At 42.8% G+C, this 13,020-nt stretch overlaps 1 protein-coding gene across 1 annotated transcript in view; it reads left to right on the top strand.

Annotated features, from left to right (window-relative positions):
• The window catches only part of znf827 (zinc finger protein 827), a 144,594-nt gene that overhangs the window by 100,320 nt on the left and 31,254 nt on the right, over positions 1-13,020 (top strand). The window contains exons 7-8 of the mRNA XM_080722261.1: positions 1,390-1,444; positions 2,751-2,851. Of these exons, the coding sequence (XP_080578387.1) occupies positions 1,390-1,444; positions 2,751-2,851 (156 nt within the window). The remainder of the gene's footprint in view (positions 1-1,389; positions 1,445-2,750; positions 2,852-13,020) is intronic.

Raw genomic sequence — 13,020 nt, 5'->3', positions numbered from 1 at the left:
CTACAACTGGGCAGGTGGTGGACAATGTATATACTCAAGTAAATTCTTGAGTATTTGAAAGGTACAAATTACGAAGTAGACTTTCTTTTTTTAATATCAATGCAGTACTGCATTGACACATTATTAAAATACTGATAATACAAGCCTGGGTCCCAAGCGTTGTGAACTTGTAGATCGGCTGTTTCCACTACATTTGAAAGCATTATGTGGTTTATTCGTAATATATTTTTAGGTCCCAAAAGTCCCTTCTTAGAAATGTAGTGGAGTCAAATGTACAATATTTCTATTTGTGTGAAAGTCCTGTGCTTGCAAAAAAGAAGACAGTACTCAAGTAAATGTACTTAGTTACAGCCCCCCGGCCCTCCAAGAACTTGTAGTGTCTGCTGTGGAAGGGAGGCTGCAGGAGACATGTTAGACTCCGCTGTCACACAATGAGCAATCAATATGAATTACCCAGAGCAGCAGGGGCCGCGCACACACACATCAGTGACCAAGGTCGCCCAGACGCTGTGAGCTTTGAAATGCACTAATGTGCGTTTTCCTTGAAAGTCGAAGCGTGCCACATATGGGTCTCATTCTCCCTCCATGCTCTCTGGGTTTCCAGCGGAAGTCAGTTAAAGGAGAGGTGTGTGTGTGTGTGTGTGTGTGTGTGTGTGTGTGTGTGTGGGGGGGGGGGGGGGGGGGGATTAGCTGTAGGGGAGTTAGCTGGTGTTACTGTAGCTTAGTCTGTGTATTGTGTTAATTTGTTTTGGATATGTATATAGCTTTAACTGTTGTACCAGTAATCAATCTACAGTGTAACGGCTTCTAGGTTCATTGAGCATGATGCCGTGTCTGAGGCTGAACATGTTTTAAGTAGCCAATGGAGAGCTGTGATTACCAGTGAGCGCTATGTTGTGAGAGTGACAAGAACAGGAAAGACTTTTTTTCATGTCATCACCTCTCATTGCCCTCCTCTTCCAGAAGACTTTAAATGTCCAACACAGCAGATAGTAATTTTCCTTGGTTTTACTGAATAAGGCCTGTTGGCCGCTGCACATAGGTGACATGTTTTTAACCGTACTATTCTAAAATAAAGATGTTTTATATTCTTGAGAGACTCGTTGGACTCCTCAAGTTGCACCACCCTTTCTATATTTGGTTTAGTTTTTGTTGTTGTTTTTTTTTTAAAACTCCTTTGTTTAGTTGAGGAGGAAGAAATGTGAAAATACGTATGTATGTTTTATCTCACTCCAAGTCCTCTCTATTAGTCGAGCATGTCATCTCATAGCCAATGGCAACCAGTCTACAAAAGAGCAAGCTGGTTCACCTCCGATACTTTATTTCTAATGGAACAGAATGACTTTTCACCTACAGTAACACCTTTTCTTATGTGTGTTAATTTTACAGAAAAGGTCAGCAAAGCCAATGACCACAAGGACAGCAACATGGTGGGCATGAACAGGTGAGACAATAATCTGTTATAGTATCAAATAATTAATTGATTATAAAACGATAATACATTTTAATAAAATAATAGATTTTCAAAAATAGCAGATCTACAAGCTCAGTTGTGAGAAAAAAAAAATCTCTTTTGGGATAAAAAGTATGATAAATTCGATGTTCTCCCCTTGTCTCCAAGGGTAGATACCCTAACAAAAACATGCAGTAATCCTGGTCTCTATAGTGCCTCCCCCTGGCCAGCCGGGGCGCCTGATGGAGGGGAAAGGAACTGGTTGGAATAACGTGTTCCTTCCACACGCTACGTCCAAACTGGGGAAATCCCCCCCGTCAGGTGAAAAGAAGCAACTTGGACTCCTCATGCATAGAAGGAAGCATGAGGTCAGTCTGTGCAGAGCCCAGGATTACAATAGGCAATTGGCACTGTGTGAAAAAATGAGTTACAGAATCGTGGGATAAAATATTAAAAAAGTATGGTAAATAATGAATAGAATCATCGCTAAGAATTGATTGTTGCAGCACTACTTGTAGAGTGTTTTACCACACCATTTCAACATGAATAATGTTTATAAATGCATATACTTAAGTACACACCATTTTATGAAGAGCAGGGCAATCTCTGCTAATGGCTAGAAGTCAAATTGCTATGATCCTTTAACACTATCACAAGCTCACTTCATCAAATGATCTAAGTACCACAGCATGATATGATAATAACTAGTGTTGCTTGATTTATTGATTGATGTTTTTATTGTAGAAACTTGCATTATGATCACATATTTGTACATAAATGACAAAAGGATGAAACACAGAAATGTCTAAGAGAACGTATTGCCAAACTTATTGTAAACTTAGTGCTAAATACATATTATACGTGTCTTACGCAAACCAAAGATGTATAATAATTACATTCGTACAAATTCCAATGTACAAGACCAGTACAATAGGAAGAACAAAACGTATGTGTAGTGTATAAAATTATGGAACCTTCTACTACTCAACTAATTAAATGTTTTTTGCTTGGTTTATATGGACAGTGATAGGAAGTAGTTTTTAAAGTTCAAGTTTAATTTAATCCGCTCTCACTTCCTCTCCCCTTGCTCTTCTCCTGTTACTCTTTTGCTGATAAGACCACGTTCTTGCCTTTGTGTGTGTGTGTGTGTGTGTGTGTGTGTGTGTGTGTGTGTGTGTGTGTGTGTGTGTGTGTGTGTGTGTGTGTGTGTGTGTGTGTGTGTGTGTGTGTGTGTGTGTGTGTGTGTGTGTGTGTGTGTGTGTGTGTGTGTGTGCGTGTGTGCGCGTGTGTGTTGCAGTCCATTTCTAGATGAGCGCTACAGACAATCACCCTTCAGCTCGCGCTCCAAGAGTTCCTCTCCTGCAGAGGCTAGTTCTTCGGCCAGGGCAGCTTTCCACGGTGAGACACACACACACACACACACACACACACACACACACACACACACACACACACACACACACACACACACACACACACACACATCCATCCATGGAGAAATGGACAGACGCATACATAATGTACACGGAGGGACAGATGTACACAAGCACACACTGACACTGATGGATTAACCCACATACATACTATACATTCTGTATACACAGATACAGACCAACACAAAAGCAAGCGCACACTGAGGCACAATCACACTGGCAGACAGAGGCACAGACATGTACACACAAACAGAGACACACACACACACACACACACACACACACACACACACACACACACACACACACACCGTGGAGAGGAACAGACATCTCGTCTTACACTGAACATGTGGCATTAAATTGAATGCAGACATAGAAAGAATGAATGTGTATTACATTGACAACCATATGACTTGCATATTTCTTATTATATGAGTCATAGGCGGCAGAGCCACAGAAATGTAAACTTGGATAACTTGGTGAACATGGATTTGTTTATATAGGAAAAACCTGTACAGACAAAAATATCAACTGTATGCAAATTAATTTAGATCAATATAGTATATTTTGAAATATTTAAAAGTGTTATTGTCAAAGTGGGGATAAGCTTTTATTTGTCTTTCAATGTTTGAAAGAACCGGATGTTATATTAATACAGAAAAAGAATGAATGCCTCTCATATTATTTGCATACAGCTAGCAGAAAGATATTTTCAACAAAAACAAGGACTATTTTCATCTAATTATCTACAGAAACACAGACAGTCTAATCGGATCTAGATAAACACACACGCACACACACACACTTGTATTAGTATTCTTGTGAAGACATCAAGATTTTAGGTTGACTAATTATAAATCTCTATTTCTCATTTCTACTATACTTGTGGAGTATTATATACATGTATTGTACATTTGGTGCACACACACACACACACACACACACACACACACACACACACACACACACACACACACACACACACACACACGCGCACCGTTCCATGTATCCCACCTACTCACATAATGGGAGCCTCAAGGCCTCTGCTAACTACACAGCTATGCAGGATCACAGCACTGAGACGGCTACCTCACACAGTATAATACAACCACAAGGACACCGTGGACCACCACCTCCATGTGCCCAGGTCCAGCCTCAGGACAGCAGGCCTCCCACATGCTACACTCCCCCAGCCAAAGCACTACTGTCTGTTCCACTGCTCCTCACTGGAGCTCCAACAGTAGCCTGGCGTAGCCAGACTATATACTAATGCAGCTAACTAACTGCAGTATATATGTCACAGTTAGTTTGAGATTCAGTTAGATTGAGACCAGGAGCGCTCGTTGTGCGGCGCGAGGCAGAGCAAGCGGTGGCGTTGATCCACACGCTTTGATGTGTCCACCTGGGAGACAACGGAGCGTCGGCAGGATAGCGCCTCACCCCACGGAGGTTAGGGTTAGGCATAGTTTTACTGAGGTTAAGGTTAGGATTAGGTTTAGGGGCATAGTAAGCTAATGGCTAACTACAGCTGAGCTAGGCTGCTAGTAAACAACAGAGAAGGGTCGTAGACGAGTGACGTCACCGACTACACAGTGAATGGATGTGTTGTCGCCATCTTGTGGTGATTACGCAGAATTACACAGGTGTGTTGATAAGTGTGGTGGTAGGGGGGTGGTTGGGGGGTGTGGTGAACTACAAAACGAGCTCTCCTACCCCAATCTAACTGAGTTACCCAAACTAACTGTAACATATACATCCCCACCGTGTGTTAACATGGGTGGATTGTTTAGCTGTGCTAGGCTACTCCACCAGCACCCTCTCCTCCGCTCCCCACCGGGATGGGCATTTTCTCTCCTCCTGCCTGTTACTCCTCTCTTCTTTTCTCTCATCTCCTCTGGTTCTTTTTTGTTCTCTACTCCTGTTTTTTCTATTTTTTTCCCTTTCTCTCCTCTCCTCCTGTTATTTTCTCTCCTCCTCTTCTTTTCTCTCCTCTCCTCCAGCGAAGCCACATGCATTCCAGAGTTTCTCTGTCTGCTCCGGTTGGCAGTGAGAGATCCAGAGGTTAATTAGCAGGTTCCAACCTGGCCCCGTCCCTCTGCCTGTTAATGGAAATCTGATTGGCTTCTGTGTGTCAGGGGTGTCCTGAAAGTTAATTCACCCAGCCCACCATGTGCCCCTCCCTCCCCCCTCTGCCCCTGGTGTGTGTGGTTAGTGCTGTAAGCGCAGGTCCCCTGTCTCTTGCCCTCTGTCTGTTTGTCTCTTGTTCTCTCTGCATCCCTCTCTCTCTCTCCTGTTCTTTTGTTTTACTTCTCTCAATTCAATTCAATTCAAAGGGCTTTATTGGCATGAGAAAACATACGTTTACATTGCCAAAGCAGAAATGTACACAATGCAATACAATACAATCAGAACAAAATATATACAGGTGAAAACAGTTTTCATGCATCACGGTAACGTGCAGGCAGAGCAGTGATATATACAATGGTTTTTAAGGTGGTTGGGTTCCATTTGATATCCTTCTCTTATCACAGCAGCTCACGAATCTTGCTGCTGTGTTTGCACATTGTTTTACTTCCCCCAGCAGGTATGGGAGTTTTTCATCATTGGTCATATTTTGAAACTCTCCTTGGGTGGTTATGATCTGTGGGAAGTATGTGTCTCTGATGTCTTGGTACAGCGGACAGGTGGTTAGAAAATGTAGCTCAGTTTCCACTTCATTTTGTGTGCAGTGGGTGCAAAGTCTGTTTTCTCTAGGGAGCCAGGTATGCCTGTGACGTCCTTTCTCGATTGCAAGACTGTGCTCACTGAGTCTGTACCTAGTCAAGATTTTTCTTTGTTTTGGGTCGGCCACCTTGCTCAGGTATTCTGCCATGGTGTATTCTCTGTTTAGGGCCAAATAGCATTCTAGTTTGCTCTGCTTTTGGGTTGCTTCTCTCCAATGTGTCAGGTAGCTTTCTTTCTGCTGTTTTATAATTTGGTTTAGTCCAGTGAATTGTCTGTCTGGTGGCTCTGCTTGTGTTTGTGTACAGAGTTCCCGGACCAGTTGGCTGAGGGGGCATCTCTCTAGGGTTTCTCTGTGTGTGAGTGCCTTGTTATGAAGTGCATCTGGGTCACTTTCTTTTAAGTGGTTATAAAATTTGAATGCTCTCTTTTTTATTTTGATTATGAGAGGGTATCGTCCTAATTCTGCCCTGCATGCATTATTTGGTGTTTTCCGCTGAATTCTGAGAATTGATTTGCAGAATTCTGTGTGCAGGGTCTCTATTTGATGTTTGTCCCATTTTTCAAGGTCTTGGTTTGCGGCTGGTCCCCAGATCTCGCAACCATAGAGGGAAATTGGTTCTATCACAGAGTCCAGTATTTTTAGCCAGGTTTTTATTGGGATGTCTATTTTGATGTTCCTTTTGATGGCATAGAAAGCCCTTCTTGCCTTGTCTCTCAGGTCTTTTACAGCTTGGTTGAAGTTTCCTGTGCTGCTGATGTTTAGGCCAAGGTAGGTGTAGTTTTTTGTTTGTTCTAATGGGATTGTATTTAGAAAGAATTGCTGGTTTTGGCGGCTGGATCTCTTTTGAAATATCATGATTTTAGTTTTGGTTAAGTTTACTGTAAGGGCCCACGTCTGGGAGAATTTGTGTAGGAGATCGAGTTGCTGCTGCAGTCCTTCTTTGGTTGGAGACAGTAGCAGCAGGTCATCTGCAAAGAGTAAGCATTTGACTTCTGTTTTGCCTAGGGTGATGCCTGGTGCTGCAGACTGTTCTAAAGTTTTTGCCAATTCATTTATATATATATTAAAGAGAGTTGGACTCAGGCTGCATCCCTGTCTAACTCCCCGGCTTTGGGGGAAGAAGTCTGTGCGTTTTCCTCCTATTTTAACTGCGCATTCGTTGTTTGTGTACATTGATTTTATGATGTCATAGGTTTTTCCCCCGATACCGCTTTCCAACAGTTTGTACATCAGACCTTTGTGCCAGATTGAATCGAATGCTTTTTTGAAGTCAACAAAGCAGGAGAATAGTTTGCTTTTGTTTTTGTTTATTTGGTTGTCGATAAGGGTGTTGAGGGTGTAGATGTGGTCTGTTGTACGATAGTTTGGTAGGAAGCCAATTTGTGATTTGCTCAGGACGTTGCTTTCTGTGAGGAAATGTAGAATTCTGTGATTGATGATCATGCAGAGAATTTTACCGAGGTTGCTGTTTACACAGATCCCACGGTAGTTATTTGGGTCATATTTGTCACCACTCTTATGGAGTGGTGTTATCAGCCCTTGGTTCCATAAGTTGGGGAAAATCCCAGAGCTGAGCACGATATTAAGGAGTTTTAATATGGCCAGTTGAAATTTGAGGTCAGTGAATTTTATCATTTCATTAAGAATGCCATCAACACCACAGGCCTTCTTACTTTTTATTGTTTTTATTTTGTCTTGTAGTTCTTTTAGGGTGATTTGGGAATCTAATGGATTCTGATAGTCTTTTATGGCTGACTCTAGGTTTTGCAGTTTATCTTGTATCTGTTTTTGCTCTTTGTTTTTCTCCATTGGGCCAAAGAGGCTGGAAAAGTGGTTCACCCATGTGTCTCCGTTTTGGATGGGCAGTTCGTCCTGTTTTAGTTTGTTAAGTTTATTCCAGTTTTCCCAGAAACTGTTTGTTTGTATGGAGTCCTCGATATCTTGTAGTTGGTTTCTGGTGTGTTGATCTCTCTTCTCTCTTACTGTATTCTTGTATTGTTTCAGTGTTTCTCCATATTGGAGACGTGTGTTCTGGTTGTCTGGGTCTCTATGTTTTTGGTTTGATAGTTTCCTTAATTTACTCCTGAGATTCTTACAGTCGTTATCGTACCATTTATCGTTCTCATGTTTTTTCCTGGCTCTCCTATTTGATACCTTTAGGCTTGCTAATGAAGCTGTAAGGTCAAATATATTATTTAGGTCGTCTACTGCCCTGTTTACACTTTCGTTGTTTTCTTGATAGGTTTTTCCTAGGAACTGATCTAGACGTGATTGGACTTGTTTTTGCCTAATAGCATTTTGGAATGCTTCTAAACTATTTTCCTTCCATTTGTAGAGTTTTCTAACATTGTGTAGTTTGTTTGGTTTTTGTTTTTCGTGGCTGTGTGTTGATCTGTTTAGGTAGATTGTGGTTCTGTTGTGGTCTGACAGGGGCGTTTGTGGGCTGACTGTGAAAGCTCTGAGAGATGTCATGTTTATGTCAGTGATAAAGTAATCTACGGTGCTGTTTCCAAGGGATGCGCTGTATGTATATCTGCCGAAGGAGTCCCCTCTGAGCCTACCATTAACTATGTACAGACCCAGTGAGCGACAGAGCTGCAGCAGCTGTGACCCATGTTTATTTGTTACTTTATCGGGATTGTTTCTCGGGGGACATGTTGGGGAGCTGATGTTTTCCCCCCCTGGTAAGTGTTTGTTTCCCTGTGTGCTGAGGGTGTCAGGCTCTTGTCCTGTTCTGGCGTTTAGGTCTCCACAAACCATAATGTGACCTTGTGCCTGAAAATAGCTAATTTCCTCTTCTAGAGTGGAGAACATGTCTTCCTTAAAATAAAGGGATTCTATCGGGGGGATGTAGATAGCACACAGAAATACATTTTTTTCAGTTGTGGTTAGTTCTTTAGAAAATAGAAAAAGCTCCAGTTTTGACTAGCTTAATTGAGTGGATTAGTTTTGATTTGTACCATACTAGCATACCTCCAGAGTCTCTTCCCTGGGTGACCCCTGCTAGCTTTGTAGATGGTATCACAAGTTCTCTGTAGCCAATAGGACAGCCCGTGGGGCAGTCACCTCTGTGCCATGTCTCTTGTAGAACAATGATGTCCATGTTCGCAATTTCTTTGGAGAAGTCTGGGGTTCTGCTCTTGTTGCCAAGGGCTCTCGACCTCAGTCCTTGTATATTCCAGGATGATATAGTGAGAGATTTGTACTCCATAGTTCACATTGTTAGATTCCATGGGTTCTGCTCTGGGACCATGCGCAGTAGTCCTTCATCATCTGGAAGAGGTGTATGTTGGGGATCTCTCCGGTCACTGCATGTGCGTATGAGTGTGGGAGAGTGGGTGGTGGTGAGGCTGGTGCATGAGTGAATGGGTGGGCCATTGGGGGTGTGAATGGTGCACGGGTGGGGATGGCCATCAGCGGTGTGAGTGGGCTACCCTCTCTCTCTCTCTCTCTCTCTCTGTGTGTGTGTGTGTGTGTGTGTGTGTGTGTGTGTGTGTGTGCGTGTGCGTGTGCGCGCGTGCAAAGTTGGCTTCCATCTAAAGGACTAGGCTAAGAGTGCACTGATTTAAACAACACAAGTGAAGCTTAACAAAATGCATAATGCCTGATTCATACTTGGCTGCATGCCGTGTCCCACACTGAAAATAGCAGATCTATAAGTTCACAAGGCTTCACGGCGTGACACTGATGCACAATTAAGTATACTTCACCCTTAATGGGCACTCCAGTGACTCACCGAGTAAGAGCACGTACCATTTAAATAAGGCTATAGTCCGTGCAGCTCACCCCCGGTTTGAGTCTGACCCAAGGCTCATTAATGCATGTCTCCGCCCTCTGTCCCACCTTTCCTTTCTCAATGTTCACAATATCTATCTGAAATAAAGCATAAAATGCCATGAATAAATCTTCCCTTATAATTTAGATGATTGTTTACCTTTAGATGGCAGCTAACTCACAGAATGACCAAGAGGTTATTTCCCTTTTAAATTGCTTTATTGGTATGACCGTCATGCCAAAGCAGTGTACAGTATACAGTACATTCAGTTCATAAAGTAACTATAATTCAAACCATGCACTCTCCCCCTCTCATTCTCTCATTTCATCTCCCACATACAGTGCACACACACACACACACACACACACACACACACACACACACACACACACACACACACACACACACACACACACACACACACACACACACACACATGCCCTCTGTTTCTCTAAATGGGTAATCTTCCTGTTGGTGCAGGGCTATTGTGTTTAAGTGTGGCGAGGTTCAGTCTTTCACAACAACTGTTGAACTACTTATATCCTCTACCTCTTCCCAGTTCAAACCACCTCACTCCACACCAGCCATTAGCTGTTTGGACACGCCGTTCTCTGGAATTATACCTCCAGTTAAATGGACTGCACATCAGATGTACGACTGCTGAGTGCACATGAATTAGTGGATGTAAGATTGTCCATCTGTACGCCCACCAATGAGTGCGGGAGTGCAAGTGTGGGGAAAACATGTTGTGGTGTGTGCCCGAAGATGATGTATGTGTGTGAGAGCGAGAGAGAGAGGGTCATTGAGAGGGAGTACTGTGAATAATGTGTGTTTGTGTGTGTCAGAGGAAGAGTGTACTGTATTTGAGCTTGAGATTGTGTGTGTGTGTGCATGTGTTCACATTGTGACTTCAGGGCTCCTAGCTCCATAGGTCAGGCACTCCCCGTCCTCTGTTAGCCATGTCCCCTGCTCTAATAACACTAATTAAACTATTAAAGCACTTCAAGGACCACGCCGTGCCCTAATTCGCTTAATTATCTCTCAGTTTTGCCGGGGCCGCGGACCCCAGGGCCTCTGCCTGTTGGCTCCTGGTCACCTTGAGTGACCAGGGCCTTACCCGGCTCTCACCTCTGACTGGGTTCAGTTATGCTGTTAGGCAGCTCTGCATCAAGCTCCCAGGCCCTTATGATAAGATAAGATGGGATAAGACAGATCTCCTCTCACCGCCTCCTCAAACAGAGCATTTTTCTTATCACACATAAGTACACGTGTGTGCAGATGTCACCGTGGACATGAGATGGTGGCAGTATTTACGTAAGACGCCTCAGGGCGACAAGCGACCTCGCCCTAAAGGGCGAAGGTCTGTGGACATTAGGGATCTCCATATATGGGCATCACAGGGATCTCTCTAGGGCATCATTAATATTTAACTATAATTAGTCCTCAAAGGTCAAGAACCAAGCCAAAGATAAATAAGATAAATTGAAATTAAGATTAAAATACTGCGATGTTGAGCTCCCTATATATCTTCACTGGATTTCCAAATGAGTGAACATAATAGCAGTCTATCAATAAATATAAATGTACAGTGAATATATGAATGTATTGCTATAAATCTATTGCCAGTGAATATATTGTGTCTTATCAACAAAGAGTATATGCCCAGTCTATTAACACTAAGTACATTATATGAATAAATATGATGTACAGTCAGTAACAACGGTTCCTATGAATGAATGAGTACACTACATGCTATCAATAATGAATATAAGAATGGCTATGTACAGTCAAGTATCAACAGTGTGTATATATATAATATATATGTCTGTCAACAGACCTTCAACAGTGAAGAAGTGCTTAAGTGCCCTGGGTATCAACAGCCACAGGGACAGGGAGGCAGGAGCACAATGGTTTCTATAGCCAGTCAGAGGCTGTCACTGTGATAGGCACAGAGCTAGCCAATGGCGAGGTCAAGAGCAGACACAGCCCAGAGGTTGGCTGAGGTTATGGAGGCTCCAGTGTCTCTGACGAGGCTCATGTTTTGACACCGGTGCCACCTGTCTGCAGCCCAGGCTGGGGGTGGTGAGGACTAAACACACTTCTCCTAATGCCCCTGAACTAGTCAACACGGCAGAGTGGCAAGGACGTACAGTTACAGTAGATTGTATAGTGTATAGATAGGGCTACAGCTATCAATATATCAACAAATAAACGCAAAAAAATACAAATAGATTTTTTATAATCGGCTAACACTATTAGTCTGATTAACTATTTATTTTTTATTTTTTTTAATATAGTTTTTATTGGGGGTAAGTAGCAAAGTACAACACAGGTCAAAAAGTCAGTTTCCCCTTTTACATAGGAAACACAAGAAAAAACAGACAAAAAGACAGACCAAAACAAAAAGACAAAAAAATCAGCCAAAGAGAGAACAATAAAAGTAAAAGTAGTTGTTGACAGCATCCAGGAAAGAAAACCTTAGCTAATAATATATGCGGGATTCAGGGAAATAAAACCCAGACTGTTCTCAGGCATTTGAGGGGACACCCCGGTCACGGGCTCTGTCACAGGAGACTGACCACCTATCCAGCAGAGGCTGCCATATTTTCATAAAGAGATCGTCCTTCTTAATAATTGAGTTGATTAACTATTTATGCTCTATTTTCTACTTTGTCGTATGAAAGTTGCTCACGACGATGCGTTTTGAGCTTGTAGATCTGCCATTTCTGAAAATGGATGATTTTATTAAATAATTGATTATTATTTTAAAAGAATTGTAATTATTGATTAAATCAATTTGTTTAGATTAACTGTTGCACCCCTAGTAGCATAGACGTAACTATCAAACGGGTGACTGATGACAATGATGGAAGCATAAATTAGAAACTCTGCCGCCCAGCGAATATCCCCCAATAGCCAATAATATGTATATATTTGCATTCCTGTTTTACTACGCAGACACTGTCACTCAGTCGGCTGGGTGTCAGACTCCTACTGGCGTGTGCATGCATGCGTGTGTGTGTGTGTGTGTGTGTGAGCGCCAGGCCCTTGTTAGGGTTGTGACTCAGAGCAGTGCACTGGCAGGAGGTTCACATGACGGCTGACTCAGTGGCAGTAGGACGATTAAATCTAACCATGCTGTCGACAGGCTCATTGCTGAGATTCCTCACCTTGGGGTGCCTTGAGGCTCAGCCAGTCAGTGCCATGGACCATATGCTCCTAGTGAGCGCGGGGACACGGGTTCGAATCCGACTGCCGTCTTGTCTCGTGTGTCTCTCCTCTCTATCTCTGCCCTTGGATTCCTGTCTCTCTACACTCTCCTCTCTGAAATAAATCATAACAAAAATGACAAAATAAATAAATGCTTAAGTTTCCTCAGCCTCCAAGGCACTAAGACAGAGTAGGGGACAGCAGTGGCTATGCAAGACTAATCTTGAGCTAAGACAAGCTCCTAACCATCTTAACTGACCTGACAGAAACCAAGCTCCTAACCATCTTAGCTGACCTGACAGTAACCTATTGCATCTTAATTCAGTGCAGTTTCTTCCAAGAAAAACACATTGCAATGACGGTGCAATTAATAAAAAAGATCAGTGTGCTGATGTGTGGGCTGCTTTTACCTGCAACCATAACT

This window comes from Nannobrachium achirus (genome assembly GCF_963921795.1).
Source record: "Nannobrachium achirus genome assembly, chromosome: 3".
Lineage (NCBI taxonomy): Eukaryota > Metazoa > Chordata > Actinopteri > Myctophiformes > Myctophidae > Nannobrachium > Nannobrachium achirus.
The sequence above is the reverse complement of the archived record's forward strand: the minus strand, read 5'-3'. Positions and strand labels throughout refer to the sequence as shown.